The sequence below is a fragment of the Chroicocephalus ridibundus genome, chromosome Z, assembly GCF_963924245.1.
Source record: "Chroicocephalus ridibundus chromosome Z, bChrRid1.1, whole genome shotgun sequence".
In the NCBI taxonomy this organism is placed as follows: domain Eukaryota; kingdom Metazoa; phylum Chordata; class Aves; order Charadriiformes; family Laridae; genus Chroicocephalus; species Chroicocephalus ridibundus.
Genome location: NC_086316.1, coordinates 67,723,565 through 67,745,987, shown reverse-complemented (window position 1 = coordinate 67,745,987; position 22,423 = coordinate 67,723,565). Strand labels below are relative to the sequence as shown.

General features: G+C 35.9%; 1 protein-coding gene across 3 annotated transcripts in view; it reads right to left on the bottom strand.

Annotated features, from left to right (window-relative positions):
* ARL15 (ADP ribosylation factor like GTPase 15) overlaps window positions 1-22,423 on the bottom strand; it is a 230,905-nt gene that overhangs the window by 112,280 nt on the left and 96,202 nt on the right. For all 3 annotated transcript variants that reach the window (XM_063320223.1, XM_063320221.1, XM_063320222.1), the window contains one exon: window positions 19,292-19,500. In XM_063320223.1, coding sequence (XP_063176293.1) covers window positions 19,292-19,500 — 209 coding nt within the window. The remainder of the gene's footprint in view (window positions 1-19,291; window positions 19,501-22,423) is intronic.

Sequence of the window (22,423 nt, the reverse complement as noted above, 5' to 3'; positions counted from 1 at the left end):
TTGGTGACATTAGCTGGCATCCCTGTCTGTAAATATTCTTTTCTCTGCAGAACTAATTGCATGAGGGAAAAAAAAAAAGAAATAAAATGAATTTTCTAGGACTCTAGTTTGCTTTTCTCCTCTTCATCTCTTCTCCCTTGCTGTTTGCCTGTTAAATTTAAGATTAAATACTTGGGTCTGCAAAGACAAGCAGGAGATTATTACTGCATGACAAAACCAAATCTTGTCTTTTCTAACAATAGCCTGCCAGCCCCAAAGACAGACTACAAGAGACATGTGGCTTAGCCCTTCCAAGGCAAAACTGTAGATACTATGTGTAAATAATAATGTTACCCTAGTGCTGTGAAATACAAAATGCTGATATGGCCCTAAAATATAGTGCCATAGCACAGTAAAACCTTTCAGGATCCAGTACCCAGTACACAATTTAAAGGAGAAGTAGTATGGGGTTGTTGGAAGGTTTTTGGTATTGATCCATGCTTGGCATAGAAAACTATGATGATGTTTTATTTTGGAAATTTTCCTCAGTGCCTCATAGTTCATGAACAGAAAGGTTACAATGGTACTATCCATAATTATTCCTCTGTAGGAACAGCAAGTATTCTACTAAAAGAGTAGATATATAGAAATCCGATTTAGAATCAGAGAGGTTTTAAACTTGGAATCAGAGAGGTTTGTGACAAACACAAACTCTTCTTGAAACACAACTATTTTCAACAGCCATGAAGGAGAGATTTGCTCAATAAGAACAGACTTCAATTCTCCTGTTATCAACAGAAATTAAAGACTTCCAGAGTGCTTTCAAGTAAGATAATCATAAACATCATGGTGATGAATAATTTTTCGTAACTGTCCCAGCAACAAAAGTTGAAGATAAGAGAAGACATTTCTCTATTTCTAAGCACTGCACAAAGTGGCCATCGAAGCAAAGTCTGAAGATGCAACAGAGAAAACTTTGATAGAGGTTGTGAAACTGATGGTCCTGATCAGAGTATCGCTATCATAGAGGGAGGGCAGTTGTCCAGAGTGCAGTCAGCTGAAAAATGCTAAATTTGCAGAATCCTGTGGTGTTTTGCAGGATTTCTGGCAGACTTTTCCTGCACTTCTATAGAACTACATCGGTTTCTTGCTGAGTCTTTTGTGGAGCTCAAGCTGCAAATTCTTTTAATAGGTACAGGATTGCCACACTTTTCAGTAATACTTTATACCGATCTTCACAAAACTCCCATAAACTTGACTCCTGAAGAGCCTCATCAGTCAAAATTAAGAACAAAGTAACTGATGAAACAACAGTTAATATCTATAAAAGAGAACTGTGACTCAGATTTAAAACTTTCTTCTTCATTGCTGTAAAAGTTCAAAATTTTATCAAAGCTTGCAAACAACTCCACTACACAAACTAGATGAGACAACTTTTTGCCTATTAATACAAAATTAGTCATTATCTATTAGCGTTTACATTCTGTATATTAACACCTATATTCAGAATATTAGCACCTAGATTCTGACTTATTAATTCTGAAATACTTCTAAATAGGAACAATTCTTTTTTTTTTTTTTTTTTACAAGCAAGATTAATTCAAACTCCATTAAGAAGATACAGTCAAGCTAAACAAATTGAAGCAACTGAAATAATCTAAAATGTAACAGAGAATTTTAAATCTACAAGATAGATAAAATTATGGTCTTCAATGAGTATACTAGCAAAATGACCACTTCAGTATGGATGTTCCACATATCCAAAACCTATTTTATAGAAATACTATTTCTGCATTCTTTAACACCACAGCTGAATGAACAAGGGGGAAAATGATCACACAAATAGAGAATATTAAATCATCAGAGACCTTAAAAACCATTAAACTCAGAGAATAACCCAACTGTTTCTAGATAGGACGTCCTTAATAAGAAGGTAGCGAAACTGACTGTGTATACAGAAATGAATGAAGTACACAGAATAATTTCTTTATAACAGATAACTAATTAGAAGATACTGCATATTATCTATGTCTTGGTAACTCAAGAATGCCATTTCTTATCTTGACTGTGCTATATTTATTTCCAATTATGAGAATAAAAGAGAATCCAGACCGATACCAAATAAATCAAAATCTTTTTCAAAGGGTCAAAAAAGATTTTGAATGACTTAACGCTCAAGTGACACAGCAACCTCACTATCTCTTTCAAATAATTTGCAGCTATTGCTGTCAAACAGGTTATAAACTGACAGGTTATATCAGTATACTAAAAGTTGTATTTTTAATATAAATTTTAAGTGTAAATCCAATCTTAATTCAAAATACAAAATTAATTTTCAGTTGTACTAGAATAACTTAATGAACTTTGGCATATTTTTCAAGCACTCGACTTCTTTTAGTTAAATGACTAACATAGTGAGTCTCCCTGACTGAAAATCCTGGGCAGGGCAAGTCAACTTCTTTATTACCTGATCACAACACCCAGACAACACATACTGTGTTCTCGGGCATTTTCAGTTACTCACTGCAGGTTCTCAGAATGGATAAAATTGCAGTTTTCAGAACACAGAAGTTTAAATAATTGTAAAGCCTCAGGACCAGAGAACTTTCATACTAGTTTATTGTTTAAATGATTTGCATATATTCTCCAGTCAGAGAAGACAACACCATGACAGTAACAGTTATATATGCACCGTGCAGGACTCCTTATGACCACAATTCTTATGACTGGTACCACAGTTATTTAATTTGCGTATATCAGGGTCTATGCATATAAAAGCACTGTGATGTTGGCTGAATCAAAGCCATCTTGGAAAAGGAGAAAAATGGAAATATTCAATGTTTAGAGTGATAGCACCAGATGGAACACCATAGTCTTGTTTTCTGTTCGGTTTGTCCAAACTTTTGCCGTAAACTCTTAATTCCTGCTTCAGATTGAAACTCTCACTGGAATCATCAATAATTAGATGGCCATTAGCTGACAGTCTACCAGCACTTAAATTTCTGTAAAATGAACAGCAGACTGCTTCCTTACCTCAAAGACGACAAGCAAATAGATTAAAAGACTGACATGTTTCAATACTACACTACTATGTCAGTTAAAGACTTAAGTACGGTGAGCAAGGTGCATGAAAAAATCCAGACTGCCTAAAAACCATGAAGGAAGGGGCAGTGCAGTCCCAGATGTAACTCCAATTGTCTCTGGCATGACAATTTATAACTGGGGTCTCCCTAATTCAGTTTTTGTGTGTCTGAGAACAAAATGGAATGGAAAAACCCAGAAATATAATTATGAATCTGAAGCTTCCTGAGAAGGACAGTTTTGCAAAATATTTTGCATTCAAGAAGATAAATTTCTAATCTCACCTCAGTCACAGTTCTACACAGGGCATTAGTCAGTTTCCTCCTCTTCCATTGTATCTGTTTTCTCCCTCCAGTCCCTCTCTGCCTGAAATGGCTTCTGTAATAGTGTTTTAGGGGACAATCCTTAGCTACCAGGTCTCTTCCCCAGCAGGGTGTTAGTTACAGCTGCAGATTCTAAATGACATTTTTATCGAGTGATACTTAACATACACTACTCATTTTGTCTTCAAATGCCTTATGGAGATTCAAACCCATGCAGATCCTGATCGACGGTACACAGAAGAGGATTCAAACACCAGACCATGACTGAATCAAACTAACAGAAGGAAGCTCCACGTGATCCTCTACCACACATACTAGACTTTTAAATTAACTCTCAGCCAGGTTCTACCGAAAATGGAGAGGCCACTTTGCTGACCTACCCTTTGAACACAGCTCCCTTCTGAAGCATCCATCCCCATGCACAGGGGTCAGAGACTTGTGATCTGATGACTTCTATGTGCACAAAAAACATCAGCAAAACCTCAGCCTTATTACCCGCAAGAGCACACACTCTGTGCTTTGACCCAGATTGGCCACTAACAGCCATCTTCCTAACTCAATGGTGCTGTCAAGTAAATACCAACGAACTAACACATAACAAAACAAAAACTTAATTCAATGTTCCTGATTTCAAAACAGGCAGGTCTTCAGTCAATAAACATTCATTCTACACTACAAGTGAGTGAAAGGTGACTAACAGGCAAAAGACTTTTTAAATGCCTGGAGAGTTTGGAGAGGGTTTGGAAGGAATAAGCTTGCCAGAAACTGCTGGCAAGCACACCCCCTACAACAGCTGGCAACGGGATATCCAAGCATGCATTTTTGCTTCCTTTCCCAGACCAGAGTATTACCACCCCCACCTTCTTATTTATGCAGGGGAAGGGTAGCATTATTGAATTCATTTTCTTAGTTAAGCAAGAATTTTTCCTATTGCACAAAAGTAATGAATTACAAAAGGAGAGGTAGCCAAATACATCTGGGGAGTATTTTTAAGCCCGTATTACAGTTACTAAAATCTGAATTGTCAGAATCCATTGGCATAGAATAACACTTCATTTTTATGCAACATATTAGCTACTGCATTCCCAGTCTAGAATATTTTTAGAGGTATATTTCTCAAATATAGCCCAGAGACACAAAAAATCACTTAAGAGAAATGTAAGAAGGCATACCCATTTCTTCAGTAAAAGAGCACCTGCAACTACTTTTATATTTTGTTTCTCCGGCTCTGCTAAACCTTAGTGGCTATATCCCATCCATGATGTGGACTAAATTATAACCATTAAGGTTTTTACAGTGGATAAACTGCAGGAACTGTAGCTTAACCTGCAGGAAGGTATAAATGTTTTGCTGCAGGTTATATATTGCAACATATAGATAAACAGAAAAAAAGTTTATGTTACATTTTAGTACCTATATCACAAGTTAACATCCCTGTCTTAAAAGAAATGCTTTCTTCAAAGGCAGTTATGAGCTGAAAGGAAAATTTTCCAAAAGCCTGCATTCGGCCATATCCCTTCTTCTTTTGCGAGCAGTCTTCCTGAACCAAGCAACAGTATTATCACCTAAAAAGATCTTAATCTTTTATAATACCTGGCAAGTTTATGTGAAAACAATTTACATGGTGGCAAACTTTCTGTGCTTTTTAAAAGAATTTCCAGACATCAAGCTGCAAAAACAATTCACCACTTTAAGAAAGCCAACAAGAATATATGTAAGTTTACCATGTTCTTCAGATGGGTAAGTAATATTTACTCGACTGCCTGCGACTGGCAGTATCAGTACATGAATCTGCTCTTGGATTGACTTTTGTTTATACACCAATTTTGAAATTCTGCTCCAGTGTCATGATTCCTAAACAAACACCCTCAAAAATTAATCCAGCGAGATGACGTTACTCTCTTCTCACTGACCAAATGCTTTGTAATAAGCAGAATGGCGGAGATGACTTAATTCAGACACACTGAGTAACTGAATAATTAAATCAAATAGAAGAGCTAATAAAGAGTGCATAGACACAGCACAGACAACATTATTTAGGGAATGGAGAAAGTCAATGGAAAGAGAATAGTAGTAAAGCTTAAGTGTGTTTTGGTTCAGTATTCTGATTTGTTGAACATTTTCACATCATTTTATGCCCTAATAAATTTCCATTGACTAACGTGACCTACAGCTACAGAGAAAGCTAGTCAAGTGCAGAGTTTCCTCGAATGTATCTCCACCAAGTTGCTGCAACTAAATATCAGTTAAAAATTATCAATAGGTAAAACTACAACATATGTTCACTGCAAACAAAAGAGGATGACGTTAATCCAAAAAAATAATCCGTCACCACCTATTAATACATAATCCAATGCAAGTAAAAACCAAAAGCTAATGTTCAACATGATTAGCCTGACATCCTATTGTCTTCTCTTCCTTTTAACCAAGAAGAGACACTCCCTTAACATCAATGAAATTATTTGAATGATCAAGGGGAGCATAGATCTGAAGTCAGATAAGAAAAATTATCTTAATTATGGACAGCTGTTCTCATTTAATTTTCTATATTTACTAGTTGTAATAAGACACGCAAAGATCAAGACAAAAAAATTCTGTCCATGAAGTACAATCTAAAACTTAACAGAGCTGTATGCCAGTTGTGGAAAACAGATTTTATTCCACTGCTGTGGAAAACAGCAGGAATAAGAATCAATTAGTGAAACTTCTGGTAGCAGACAGAAAAAAGTACCTTAACCCCTGAGACCACCCATTTGTTTTATCACCTACTGCTTCAATGCACAATGATAATATAGCTAAAATGCTGCACTTCGATTTTTACTAAAGCCAGACAGATCAAAAATAGCATTGACAAGAATTTGCTATGAGTTAAAGGCTATCCATGCAGCAGCTTCAAAGGATATCCTGCATGGTAGTTGTACTCTTGAAATCAGGCAGCTTCAGGCCACTGACAAGTAAGTGAATGGAACCTAAGAGGAAATGTAAGTTCAGAAATAGGTAGCTTCAACTTTTTCTTTTTGCAGTTGGGAAGCAGCAATAAAAAGTTTGCAAATATTAACCAAAGACGACAAAGTATATTAGCCTGTCTTAAAGACAGACTGTTAAGTCCGATTCAAGTGTTAGGAAGCAGCATTTACTATTAGGAATAATAATTCTTCAGAACATAAAGACAATGTTTTCTTTGGTCTCTGCATTTGTAAATGTAAATTTAAGATATATCTGTCCTCATTTGATGACCAATGGCATAACGATTACTGTTTATTGTTCACTCCAAGAGAAACAATAAAGTATATGAGAAAAAAAAAATTACAATATGCTGCAGAAGACTCAAAATCTGCACTCCTGGGCAACTGGTGCTAGAATTTTATTTTTCCATGTATATGCATATGAGTATATATATGTGTGTGTCTTTAATAATTACAAATAAAAAATATATATTATACCAACACGCGCACACATACACTCTACAGATCTCAAAATCAGCAGCACGGGCACATAATTAAGGGGTCCCCAGGGCTCATAAAGAAAGTGCAACGACCTTGTTAGTGTTTGGCCTTTCTTTCGCACCCAGTCTCATTGTAAAACAGTCAACCATGAAAGTACTTTAAAAAGCTGGTTTTCGTTTTATATTTACAGCATGATTTTATAGTGTACCTTTCATGTCTTAGAGAAGCTGGTACTTCTGTATATCTTCCTGGCAAATTCAACGTGAACCACAAACTTTATAATTTACAACTTTCAGAAATCTGAATGCTTTTGAATACCAGGATTTTCAACTTTGCAATTTAATGACAACCCTGCCTTTGGCCTTTCCTGACCTGTTGTGAAGTAAATCAGGCACACTAATGTGGGCTAACAAGTCTTTTTCACACTGTTCGATCACCCTGCATCTTTTTTCTCCACAGACACCGCCTCTCTCCCACTCTCTGTCTAGCCATCCTCCCTCAAAGCAAACAAAATGGTCACTGTAACCCTGCATTACTGCTCATTAGATCACAGGTTAGTCAAGTGGAACTGCCTGAGGTTCCCAAAGGAGAGCTATACTTCAAAAATCTGTCCATGTCAAATGAAGAAAAAACCCCTGAGCGTGGGGTCACCCAGATCAATGATCAAAAGAGACTGAGAATAGTGGAGGGAAAAAAGAAAAAAAAAGCCCTTTTTTGTTAAAAAACAGCCTTCTGTATAATAAATCAGAATACAAAGATACTAAGCTTTTTCTCCCCCTTAACAACACTCCATTTTGGCTTTAAAATGGAATACCTTGTTTTTCAGAATATTTTCTAAGAGTAAGATTATTTAACTGCTAAGAGTGAGATTTCAATAAGCCTCAAAATTACTTTAAGAAAATTAGCAACAGAAATAATAATGGAAAATATTGGGGATTTTCTCTCCATCATATTAACATTTAATTATTCAAATACGTTGTTAAAATCAACTTTCATTCAATTACGACTAATTTAAACAAATGATGCATTCTGAACTTCATGAGAAATGATACAGTTACTATGTCCACAGAAAAAGAAAGTCAACCAAAATTACATAGTTTGAACTCTTCTGGTAAATGACAAGATGTGCAGGCACGTGCAATACTTGAAGAATGTGCAGGACCATTTCTGTAGCCTCTGTTCATCTTTCAAGAACATATAGCAATTTATTACAGACAACTAAGAAAACCACAGGAAAGTCCAAAACAAACAAACAAAAATATTTTATAATAAAACAACTGATCAAGTTACTCAATGAAGAGTACTCGCTGTTTAACAAAGTCCTGTGCACACATGTGCTTTTAAAAGCAACATTGGATAGTCTCTGCTTACCCAGAATGAATGAAATATGACAAGATTAATCTATGTAATGCATTTTAAAAAAAATAGATAACTCTGCTTATTCAATATTGGCTACAGAGTATTTTTTCTTTTAGAACTCTGATGAGCTGTATTTTTCTGCTGTGAAGAGCACTTCAAATTTCACACTTCCTTTAACTCCAGCTACAACTAAAGGCATAATTAGGAAAGAGGAACAAAGGTATCTAAATTCAAACAGGATATTTGGTAGCAGATTTGTAGTCAATATATGGTCTGTTGCAAAGGTATTACTGCAATAGAACAAGGCTATAGGAAATCAAAGGAAAGAAATTAAAATACTCAAATGTTTCATACAATTTCAGCAAATAATTTCTTACCACAGTAACGTAAAAATCAAAATGAGAATGCAAATGGTGTGATAATACATTATGAAAAAATACTGGAAAAAGTTTACAGAACAAACCTGTATTGATAGAGAGAAAGATGTGACAACTTAATTTTAAATAAATAATGCAATTGTAGCAAATATATAACAATATAGGTAGTAATTCCAATTATCCTCCTCTGTGCACGTGTAGCTGAGATGAACAGCCTTTTAAGAAAAGCTCATTCAGTAATGCAGGCTGGGGGCTTTGTTGTTGTTTTTTTTAACAGTTTGCTAGACACAGTGTGTATTAATACTTGAACAAGGAACTTCAGCATGCATTAACTTTAAAAAGGCCTACAGTTTTTAGTCTATAGTTTTAAGATGCTATTTCTGACCCTTGCAACTCCACATATGAGCAGAATGTGAAAAACCAAGGATAACAGAGAAAAGGAGAAAAATAGATATTGAGAAATTCTGTGTATGCATCACCATGGATTTTGAATGCACTGTTAATACTCTGTTCTTCTAAACAGTAGAAAAAGAGTAAGAATGACCTGTGTAAATCTGAATAATACATTAACTCATTTTCAAGAAAAAAAAATCCTCAAGTTTTGTCATTTGTTTTTAAATACATTTCCTAGTTTATTTGTATGATCCTTCACTAATAATTCTTTTCCAGACTAACTCAAAATTTGGTGCCGTTCAGATTCCAGAAGAACAAGTTACTGTCAGACTGCTGCAACAGATTTTCTAAACATTTAAACTATTTTGAGAAAACATTTACATTTATAAAGATTCCAGCATGACTAATGATATGCTGCAGTATCAACAAATCATCATTAGAATAATGTCATTATAGTCAAAACTCCACTTCTAGTCTTATGAAGAAAATTGTTCCCAGATGCTACAGAGTGGATAATTCATGTTTCTTCAGGGGTATGTCTGCACCTGCTGCTGAATCACTGCAAGAAGGGGATGGGACAATGGTTTCCTCTTTTTGAACCAAACGTCATTATGCATTGGGCAGAAGAGATTCTTGAAGAAATAACAGACACTGTTCTCAGTATACAACCCTACAGAAAGTGGCCTCCAATGGACTGCTTTATGCAAAAACTCAGCAGTACTCAACCCTCATCCTCCCTGTATTGTGGGACCCTTCATCACTTTTGAACTTGCTGAACTCTTCTTCATTTTTGTTTCAACCCCAGACTGCTCTTTACACATCTCTTCTGCTTTGCTACCAGTAAAGTCCTGGGAACGGGCACTGTAAGAGGTGCATGAGATTTTTCAGCAGTCCCCTTCCATTCCTCCCGTTATTTCTTCTCTCTGACTTATCCCATTTTCAAAATCTACAATGTCCTGTCCAACACTCAAGCTCATAACCCTGGAAAAATCTTTGGTCCAGCTCTGGAGCCCTCAGCACAGGAAAGACATGGACCTGTTGGAGCGTGTCCAGAGGAGGGCCACAAAAATGATCAGAGGGATAGAACACATTTCCTACGAGTTCCTATGAGGACTCCAACCCTGAGAGAGTTGAGGGCTGTTCAGCCTGGAGAAGAGAAGGCTCCAGGGAGACCTTAATGCAGCCTTTCAGTACTTAAAGGGGTCCTACAGAAAAGATGGGTACAAATTTTTTAGCAGGGCCTGTTGCAACAGTACAAGGGGTAATGGCTTTAAACTAAAGTTCAAATTATCTAGATTCAATTATCTATATCAATTATCTATCAATTATCTAGATTCAAACTAGATAATAAGGAAGAAATTTTTTGCAATGAGGGTGGTAAAACACTGGCACAGGCTGCTGAGAGAGGTGGTAGATGCTCCATCCCTGGAAACATTCAAGGTCAGGTCAGACGGGGCTCTGAGCAACTTGATCTAGTTGAATATGTACCTGCTCATTGCAGGGGGGTTGGACCAGATGACCTTTAAACATCCCTTCTAACCCAAACCATTCTATGATTCTATGATTTTGGGCTTCTCTCACACCCACACAGCATCAGAGATTTTTCCAGAAGCCTAATGGCTCGAGGGAATCCTGGGGAAAAAAAAAACAGTTCAGAATTGAGAAAGGATAGGAAAGGATTTAATTGCACCTTGTAATAGTAGGTCTTTCCTTCCTGGTCTTTGACAACTGCAGCATTGTTCCAGTAACATGCATCCAGAATGCTGATGCAAAGATGGTCCCTTCCCTTTCCTGTCACTTGGAAAAATGTCATTGTTTTGTCAAGTCTCACATGACTGCCATGATCTCCACATCCATAGCTGCGTGGTTCATTCCCTCTCATAGGAATTTTATGCTCACCTATCTAAAGCAATTTCAGCCTCTGATGGACCAATGATGCATGAATTTTCAGTTTTGCTTTCCCACATGCTACAGCTCATACTCAAGAGAAAATGTCCCTCAAGCATCTTCAGTAATGCTGAGTTTGAAGAAGCACCAAAAGCAGCCCATACCCAAGCTGAACTCTGATCACCACCTATTTGATGCAGGTTTAAAGAAACACTGCATATATGTTCCCAGCAAGCTCTTTGACAAGTTGGGAATTACAGACAATATTAATCTATGTTACTTCACAGTGCAGGTAGTGCTGATGCAGCTGAAAATTTTCTACTTTTGAGGCACGTAATGAAATTCCAACTTTAAATACCTACATGTATATGAAATGGATAGATTTTCTCCTGTTCATTTATTCCTGAATCTCCCTGACATGATCAATAAAGATGTTCATCATGATTTCCCATGCAGTGTGAGTATCTAATTCCCACAGAATGAACTGAGACCAGAAATTAATTTCTTAAACTGCATGCCTACTCTAATGTAAGGAAGATTATGTGATCATAAATTTATGATTGATTATAAATTTACTTCTGTTATATTGAGTGCAAAATATACATGATACAGAAGAATGTTCAGCTACACAAAATGATCAGAAAGCCTCTTGCTAGCTTCACAATATAGTTAACTTCCCTTCAATCGGTAAATTTATTTTAGCACTGAAGACATTCTGATACTTCCTCTTAACTAAAAAAAAAAAAAAAAAGAGAGGGAGAAGGATAGGTCCTCATCTTTTAAAAAGCAGCAGCTTACATTCTTGTACTCAGGAATTCATTCTAATAAATATAAGGATGTCTGAAAGGAAAACACATCCTAAATCACTTATACAATAGCAGAGTTTTCACTAACTTGATCCAATGCATTACTGAATACTTTTCCACTCTTTTTCATCTGATCCTGAGACTTTTTTATAAAAATTGGAGTTGCATTTGGAAAGTAGTTACATAGCTACTATTTTGTTCCATTTGCAATAGTTATTTATTCTGAAAGAAATACATCTTCTCTTGCTCATGCAAAATGTCTCAAACAGTAATTAAATTTTTGAGCACTCAGGAATTCCTCTGAAGAGCAGTACCACAGACATAGAGGCCCAACAGGATCATAATGATAATGTAGTCAGATTTGTATCCAACAGGCCTCAGGATTTATTTAATTCTCTACTAAAGCCCAGCAACTTTTGATCAAGGAAAAAAAGGTTTCAGAAAACTCTAAAAAGCTCCACTTTTCTCAGCTCCAGCAGTCTTTAATGAATACTACATAAGCATTCAACAGATTTTTGTACCTGATAGCATTTGAAAGTTCCTCTAATCACTTTATTCATTATTTATATAGAGTATGTGCTACCTTCGCAGTCACCATGTTTAGTTCTGCAAGTGCAACCACCTTCTCTTTGAATGACATTCTCTTACTTCTTCCTCGGCTAGGAAGACAACAGGACATTTATTTTTCAAAGCACACAGTTAAAATAAATGCTTCTTTCATACCTCTCTCTCAACCCCAGTAGAAATACTTACACACCTAATCCAGAACGTTTATTGTTAAGTAATAAGGAAAAAATTATTTCCCAGAGTTTCCTGTATAACCTTCCTCTGCTGAGGTTCACTACAGTGGGATAAGCAAAAAAAAAAAAAAAAAGGCATTAGTGAGAAAGGTGGCAGGGAGAAAGGTCCAAGTCTCACTAGGTTTTAGAGTTTCACACCACCATTTTTCTGCACAGTACCACTTCCAATCTGACCTTCCTGCCACCTCTTGTTTGTGCTGGCACACTAACTCATCCAGTTGTGTTTTGAGCTCAGTCTGTTTGAAAATAAGGCCAGGAGGAAGGAGGAGAGTAGTTAACTGTTTTATATGCCCAAGCCAGTTCATCGCATGGTCACACAGAGTTGGACTGTCACACCTGAGGGATGGGATAGACAAAGAGGCCAGCATGCAAGCCAATACTGCTGATAAAAGAAATACTCCAAGTACACCCATTTATATACATATAAACCAACCATTTTCAGACACAAAAAGTGCTTTAAAAAAATCAAGTTACTGATGTTGAAACTATACACAACAATAATTTTCAAGATCTACTCCAAAATGTGCAGCTTTTTTACAGATCTGTGCTTGGCACCATTAGTTGCAAGGGCCATTCAAGAGATTTACTTCTCTAAGGATAATTTGATGTCATGAAACTGTTGTATGTGGACAGTACATCCAGTCCTGTGTCTTAGATACTCTACTCCTGTTCTTCAGCTCTCTGTACATTGTGCAGCATGTGCACGTTTCCAGGTGTGCTCAAGCATTTTTGTGCGTACCTGCAGGAGGGTCACTCCATTCAAGGTTTCTAGGGGCACTCTTTCAACTTATTTGTCAAGTGCAGGACTAGGAATTTACCATTCATTTTCTGTCTTAAATGGGCCACCCACACTGATACAGCGCAGTTATTTGTAAGCTGTATTATTCACCTAAAAATTATCAACAATTCCAATTCATCATTTGAGCTAATGAAAATAAATTGGGGATTTTATCTGCCATGGCTTTATTTATTGTAAAACATAACTAAAACAGAAATCCATATAAAGAAAAAGTATGCTTATTGATTGGATTCTTCATGTCACCTTTTTATAAAGGGATTTTCATGAAAAGTAGAGCCATTTTAGATAGATTTCTTTATACATCCTTAAAAAGACTTTACAATTCCTTTTCAGATCATACTAATTTCTTCTTTGTTCACCATTGTTTCCCATGCCAGTGACTCAAAGAGAACAGACAAATTCAGCTTCTTCCAAGATATTCAGTTTCTCATTTTAATTTCTTTATATGGTAATAAATATTTACTACCCAACTTGCTATTAGTATGATCATTCTAACTATGCAACGATTAAAGCAAACACTACCTGCTAAATACTTACATTGAATAGAGACTTGCAACACTCTGAAATTTTTTGGTGTATGAAATTGTTTTGGTGTTCACATCTTGCTAGAATGTGGATCTACTCAGATTATTTTTACTTAAATTTTTACTTTTTTATACTGCGTTTAATTTACATTATTTTATTTTAGGATTTTTTTATTTCTAAATCATCTTTCTAACAGGTCTGAAGAAATTCTTTAATCAGAACAGGACTTCCTATGAGACATGTAAATAGGAGTAGGAGTTATTTCTGCATTGTTCTAAACATGGCAAGACTGCTATTTCCTAAATATCAGTTTAATAATGTCCTCCTCTCCTGCAAATGTGTTCATAACTGAAGTCTGACAAATAACTCCTCTGTTCCCACAAAGTCCAGAGTTGTGAAGGAAGCAGCCAATACTCAAAATAGTGGAGTCCAACTCCAAAACAATCTTCAAATATCAGGGGATACACCTTGGACGAGAAGAAGTATTTGCAGTGAGGGGATTGCAAATATTAAGGTCATTAAGGTCACTATGATCTCAAAACAGGGTAAGAATCCATATTTTGGCTATTTGCTGCAGTAATCTGAAGATAAATCATTTCAGAAACAGTTTCTTGAGGAACCAAAACTCTGCCCCTGATTTAACTTTTCTATGGATGTCCCTGTCATAAAGTACACAGATTTACAACAGCTGGTCTTTAAGAATTCAGATAGGTGAACTAATTTGAGAGGCTTGACCGGGGTGAGGATGGGACAGACTGCAGAGAGCATTTTTATTTTCACTCTGAGTTTCAGGCTAAGTTTTTGCAGTATCTGCTGCTGGAGGCAATATCTGCTCAAAACTATTAGCTGAGATACTGCATACTCTCTGAAGTTAAACCTCCGCTCATGTCACCATTCAATGCAGTTTTTCAGACTGTTAGTAATGACATCTATAACTGGTATGTTCAACTGGTACGGGTTTCCAAAAAGAAACCATTTTCCCCTAACTAGCAGAAAATACAAAAGGCAAGAACTATGGCAAAATAGTATGAAGATGCCAAAATAAAAAGTAATTACATCTTGGAATTAAGCCTGTCATATGCAGCCAACTCAGACTGTAAAGCATTAGCAGGCCCAGAAACCACAGTTTCTAGTGTGCTCCAGCTCGCCGGCACCAGTAAGAGCCTCCACAGATGCTGACAAACCCGGACATTCTCCTGCAATGGTTATTTAGCTTTAAGACACTTAAGGCATCAACAAGAAGTTGTTTATCTACAAAATTATTTCCAGGCATAAACAACAGAGAAGAGACTGTCAGAGTAACAGATACTAGCCCTCACATCCCTAAGGTGGCTCTTTTCACATGTAGAGTCCACCCTCTACTTTTCTGCTAGCGGAAAAACACATTAAATGCTGTCCACGATTCAAAATCCAAATGCCTTAAAATGTTCTCAAATAGATAAATACATCACAATCTATGTAAACATGGGACCAACCTTTCACACTCGCCTTTTCAAGTACTGTTTGTAATTCAAAGATATTTTTAATCTTGCTCTATGGAAGAAAAAAAGGAAAATGGGAAAGACTTCCCTCTGGAGTTTCACATGCCCATCAGTACTGCAACTCTAAAGTAAGACCTTGTATGCAAGAGAAAAAAAACACTACATAACCTTTTCACCTTTTTTTCTTTTTCCCGACAACAATATTTAAAAAGATAAAGTAATCTTAAAATAGACTGAGAAGACTTTTGATTCACTGTCTACTAGTAAGCTTATATTAAAAAGTTCTAGCATTTTTTAAAACAGGAATTTAGAACATATCTTCAATGATTTCCCCTGGTACTAGTGGTCAGCAATTTGTATATATGAAAGAAATTTATTAATTGCCTGCATTTTTGGATAACTAAAAGAAAAAACACCACAAGGTTATACTCTATGAATGTCTTCACATATATGATCTTAGAATAGAGTAGTTCAGTTGGAAGGGACCTGCAATGATCATCTAGTTCAACTGCAATCTTGAAAACAGCCTTAAATTTAAAAAACAAAGAAACTACCCAAAACCAACACGCTCCCAAACATGCAGCTGCTTCACCACTGAGCTGGCAAAGCTTCATGGTTTGATTGGGTTTCTCCTTTGGGCAGTGCTTCATGGCTTCCCAAAGTCCTCAACAGATTCAGATGAGTGTTTGCTTAGCATAGCCTGTTCCTAAAATACAGTGGCTATGGACAACTTCCAACACATCCTATCTGCGACTGGATAAATATTGGTCTGACCTGGGAGGAAGGAGACTCTCAGTTTGCATACTGGTTCAAATCACAGGCGTCCACTGCAACATCCAGCTTCCAATATTATTACACAAAGTACCATACATTCCAAAATAAAAATCAACAAGTTGGTAATCATAGTAATGCTCCTGTTCCCTTGCAAAGCAATTTACAGTGCTTTTATCACCATAAATCTCCTGTAATATTTTAAGCCTGTAACTGAAATCTGACTAATCAAAAACAATTGTTGTAATCAAAATCACTTTTGTGATTGAAAACCAAAGCACACTCCATCAGTAAGATACTTATTTAAAAAATACATAATTAGGTATACAGTTTTAGAATTGCACCCTGTATTTGGAAACAGTGGTATACAGTTTTAGAATTGCACCCTGTATTTGGAAACAGTGGCAAAACTGATATGTCACCATCTTCCCATCTGCTGAGTAACTAAATTTATTTTTTACTTCTAACTATTTTTATTTACTAATTCAGGAGGTTTTAGAAACAGCAGTCAGAACTGACTTAGATATGATTAATCATTACTGTGATTTTAATCTAAAATAAGGTTATTTTGCAAATATGATTATTTGAGTTTTATGGTCTCATTAATATACACAGTCTTTATTTCAGCATGGCTCAGCTGAAATTGCCTAGCAGCTATTTGAAAACAAGTATGTACTACTGTCACAGGAACAACAAAAGAACTTACAAATACGTTTGACATGGGAAGCTGGAACAAACACAATAGAAGTTGACGTAAGAGAAATAAAAGGCACAATATTTAAAATTACATCTTCATTTATAGTTTTTAGAATAAAATATCAAATTTATTTTCTTGATTTCATTTTAAAAATCAAAAAACCTGGGAAATGTCTAAACAGCACCTGAACACAGGAAAAAAGGATTACATTTACTGATTAGTATTTCAACTTAGCTTCTCCTGTAATTTTCCTGATCACTTTAATAATATATCCTCCAATCATGCCTGCAAAATGAATTACGTTAAATTACATTTCATAAATTAAACAAGTTACTTGGATGTTCTTACAAATAGACACAATAGTTTTGAATTGAACTATTCATGACATTGCTTAATACTTAGAGCATGCAGCTTCTACAATAACATTTCTACCAAAGCAATGCATGAAGAAAACACATTAAAATAAAATATAAAATTTTTAAAAACTGAAGCAACTGCACTTCCCAACAATAAATGTAACTAACATCTGTTGCAGAAACTGCTTGGCACTGGTACAGTTTTGTGAAGGATTTTTGTTGTAGATAAATATTTTTCTACAATTCCTATTACACACCACTCAACTCAGACATTTTCTTTAATTATACTCCAAGGGGTCCTTTCATATCCATTAAAGAAAGGCAATTTGTTGCCTAAAAGAATGCATACATACTTCTAAATTTCATCTGTGATTCATCTGTCTTCTGACATAAAAAAGCAAGGAAATACCTATAATTAATGGACTTAGTTCTGCAAAAATGTCTAATAAAAACTCTCAATGCTCAACACATTATTTTTGTTAAATCCTTAAATATGACTTTTTTGAAATATAGCCTTACGATTCAGCATTTTACTTTCATTTCATATCTCAATAATGAGGACAACAGCACAGTAAAGCCCTTAGGAAAGCAAGAAATTTCCATTTTAATATCGACAAAAATGACCAAATAAGGCTCCCACTTTGCATACACATGTATTGCTCTAGGAAAAAAAGTAAAAATCAAAAAACCAATGGTATATTTGGGTGAATAAAATTAAACCAGTTGTGTCTCCAGTTATTATAATTTTTTTAAGTGGAAGGTTTAGAAATACATGCTTTGCTTTTACATTGCACAATACGCTCGAAGAAATTAATAAACTGACATATAAAAATCCATATTACATTTCCTTTAAATATTCCTTACTTCTTCCTATATCTGTTTTTAGATGAACAAGAGCTAGAACTTGTAGATTCTATCCCTGTGTCATTTCAGTTTACCTTTTTATGTAACTCCAAATTTTATGTAAATCCAAATTCTTTTTTTTTTCCCACTGAGCATGGGTTTTTGGAGGAAAGAATCAACAGTTTAGTAAAGCATTTCACAGTGTAGCTTACACAATTCTCACTTATTCTCTTTGTCTCCTATTAAAAACATCACTATACTCCAGTCACACATACTATACACTTCTCCTACTTAACATATAATAAGCTTAACTTTCTATCCTTTTCTTTTGGCTAAGAAAGGAAGCATAAATAGCAATAAAGCAGTACAGAAAGTACCTACAACTATACTGTACTGTACAAATACCAGTTATCCTACAGATCACTAAGTTTTGTATTGAATTGAATTCTTCAGAAAGGTCATATTTTAGACAAAGAATTGCATCTAAGAAAGCAACAAGTTTAAATACAAAGAAGCAACACAGTAAGGTGCTGAAACAGTTTTCACTGCTATAATGAAAAACACCACTCACAGAACAAACAGGAGATTTCACACATGATCTTTAATAGGAAGAGTCCTTTAAATGACATTTAAAAACAGAATGACACAACCAAATTTTAACTTCTTCCTACAACTTCAGAAAAGTAACTAGAGCTTCTCATGAAGAATCGGTAACTTTCAACTTCTCCTCAAAGGTATGTGACACAATAAAAATGTAGGAAAGATGAAGTTTTTTTCAGAAACTTAAGAGCAAAAGGTACACTGAACAGAAAAATTATATAATTTACTATGTGATAGCTACAAATTAGACAAAGACATTATTCTTTAAAAGAAGGAAATCAGAACAAGTTAAGGACTTCAGAAGAGGAACTGCAACTCTGCCCTCACATCAGTACAACGCAGTTCAGAAAAAAAGCTTTTACATAAAAGACAGTCTCTGGCTGCAATCTGTTGCTTTACGCAGTTGCAAAGAATGGAGTAATGGCGCAGTGAAAGGTTAAAACTAACAGCAAATAAAAAAAATCACTGTCCCAGCAGCTTTTTTTAAAAGTAGTTAAAAAATGTCTTTTCTCCCTTAAGCAAAATATGGAGAGAGCAGGAGAACTGTTTGTATCCAAGTATTACTTGTCTGTTTTCCAGAACGACTAAGCCTGTATAGAGTGCACTGGACTAAGTTCTAGGGGCTGGGACTGTTCTTGGTCTGCGTACGTACAGCAAAGAGTGACTGAGGCCAGTCCCTAACCAGGATGTCAGGGTAATAAGTAATACTGTGTGAGTGGTGTGCAGATAGTAAATACAAACAGGCAAGGTGCTGCCATTGTAACATACCTCTTGTACGGAGCGAGCTGCTGGCTTGTCTTGATGATTGGCCAGTATTAAAAACGGCAAAGTACATAACTGTGGGTGCTGGAGAGCAGAATGCAGTTCATTCCTAGCAGTTTCTAGATCATCTTCAGAGGAGGCACTGTCTAATACAAATATTACCCCTTGGGATCCTTGGTAGTAACGACTCCAGTATTTCCTGATATTGTCAGCCCCTTTCAAGACAATAATAAGAATTAATTAAAACAATAATAATTAAACAGATGTAATGCTTGTATCTGAAAATAACCCTTCTTACTTAGAACAATCAAAGCAATGGACTAAATTTGGTCTCCTAAATAATCATCATTGAAAGAATAAAAAGGAAAAAAACAACCATACATTCAACACACACACAAATGTCAAATTAACATTGTTTAAATAAGGAAGGAATTCAACTCAATGCAGTTTTCATCCCTGAAAGTTTCTGCTCCATTAATGATTACTGGCAGAACTACCAGGCTTCCAGTGCCACACAGTCTAATCTATACCTTCTCAGAGAAACCTTTGCCCATTCTTTTTTACTTAGCCCTGCAGCTCCTTGCCATAACCTATAACTTCTGTCACGGCAGTTGCTCATTTCTAAGTATGATAAGGTCTTTCAGTTCATCTCCAAACCATCAGGCAAACACTTCGTAATTGGGGAAAAAAGGTGTCAGGAAAGCCTATTAAAGTAATTAGACACTTAATGATGTGAATGGTGATACAATAGTGAGTTGAACAGTGAATGAGGAGCTATGGTGACAACATGCAAAGGCATTCATTTCGACTATTTTGCTCTGTCAACCACACTAAACGTTCTGGAAGAGCCCAACAGTAGTCACATGAGTGACTGTACAGGCTTATGTGCCACAGTAAGTTTTAGGACACAGTTTGGCAGCACTCAGCCATCTCAACAGAAGCCAAGCAATAAGGTTATCTACAGAAAGCTTTGTCTCCCCTGGAGAGCAGCATAGGTTGTAACATTGAGGTAGGAAAAAAAATTCTATTTGACAGCTGTCAAACTATCTAAACTATGATTTGGATACGGGCTATTCCTTCTATGTCTGAATCTGTCTCACGGGAACTAACACTAAAAAGTGAATAGCAGCACCAGCAATACTCTAGTAGAAAACCTGACATGTGTGCAAGACAGGGATTTGCAGAAATGTGCTGAAGGTATCCTTTACAGACAGTTTTCTTACTTTGAGATAAGGAGAAGTGAAGTTTAATGTAGGCATAGATGCCAAGTGCTGATAATAATAAAACTTCATTTTCTAGTGAAATAAAACTACTCAAAAGTTCTGAACAACGTGTAGACAAAAAATGAGAATTTAATGCAATGTAAGTACCACAACATTGATATGATATTTAAAATATTCACTTAATTTATACATTGTGGAATAGCAAAGGTGCAACAGCAACTAAATGAAGGTGAAGAAATAAATATCTAAAAAGGAATTTACAGCATATACTTTAGGCATCCAACTTGGAATATTCAAATCTTGACCCATAGAGTCACTGTCTTTCCTGTCCTGGCCACACTGGAATATTAAGCACTCCATTACTGTATTCTGCACCTAGGAAAATTTAGGTGACTAAAGAATGTTGTAAACACATACTTTTTCCTACAGAAAATATTGAAGTCATAACTGAACAGTTTTTTTCTGCAAGAGATCTAAAGAATTGATTACTTAAAGGTAAATTGTCATGGGATTTAATAAAGACCTTGCTTAATTTCTCTATTAATATAACCAGACTCAAAGTAACAATGTACAAATAGTACAGGTGTTTCATTTATTTTATTATCAACTTCTGAAGATCAACATTACTCGTACAGAAGAGAGACTGCATTGAAAGCTAATTCTATGTTTCTGTACCACCGGAATATCTACCAGTTATACTTGTAAAGAATTTCACAGCATCTGTTAGATGTCACAGCCTTTCCAAACAGCTGTCTGTGTCAGAACCAAGCAGAGCAAGTTGCCAGAGGGACACTATTTACGTAGCCACACACAGCAGTGTCGCAGGCATCTGAAGTATCACATTACTTTAAAAACTAGTAGAGAATCATTTCCAATGAACTGAAAGGCCAACACCATGATCAGTTCTTTGAAGGTCTTTTTTTTCCTAGCAACAAAACATCTGTCTTATTTACTCTAAGCTTCAGCCAGCTACTTTTCAATCACATGTCGCTGCCAGACCCTGAGTCTTATCTTTGTTACAATACTATTTCTGAAGAGAAAAATCGTGTGCCGAACTGCAGAGCATTTGACCTCTTGTATCCAGGCATATGCAAGAAAGCAGCTCATGGATGCCTACATGGGACACTGGAGTCAGAAAAGCAGTATGCTGATCTGTTGACCTTACTGTCCTGTCTTTTTGGTTCAGGCTCTTCAGCTGCTCAACTTTGTTTCTCCACATCAACTGTCCTAAAACAAATACCACCAAAGCATTTTCTCTCCAGCCCTGGCCAGTCATATGGCATATTTATAAGAACTAACTAATAACATGAAACAAAACTTGGTACTTGGTATCTCCTTCGAGATCTTCCATTAGATTAACAACTTGAACTTGATTACACTTCAATTCTGAGTAAATCACAGCCTGAGGATTAAGAATAAAAAAAATTTGCACCAAGCAGACAAGACTGAGAAAGTCTGTACCTTGGGGTGCCATTTTAGCTCAATTTTCTGGCAAATGTACTTAAAAAATAATTCTTGCCATCAGTAAGCTGTCAGCAACTGGAAATCACAATTTCTACAAGACAAACAAGCTTATATTCTTTTATCTCTCTTTTTTTACCTCTCTTCCTATCCAAGGAGCATAACCTGCTCTTGGTAACTTTCTCCAGATCATTGCGTAGTACGTTATGGAGTTATCCGGAGCAGGAAACGCTGGCCTGTGAATAGTGACCCAGTCATCACACTTCATGGCATGACTAATTCAATCTTACAGAGCATGCAGTTGCTTTTAAAGGTGCAGTTCAGAACAGACTATCCTATGAATTAATCTCTTAGTATACTCCAAAGGTTTCTAAAACAGGAAAATTCAAAGTCTGAGTTCTTTGGCAATTGAGAATGTTACATGCACCCATTAAACATTTCAGGCTCTAAGAGA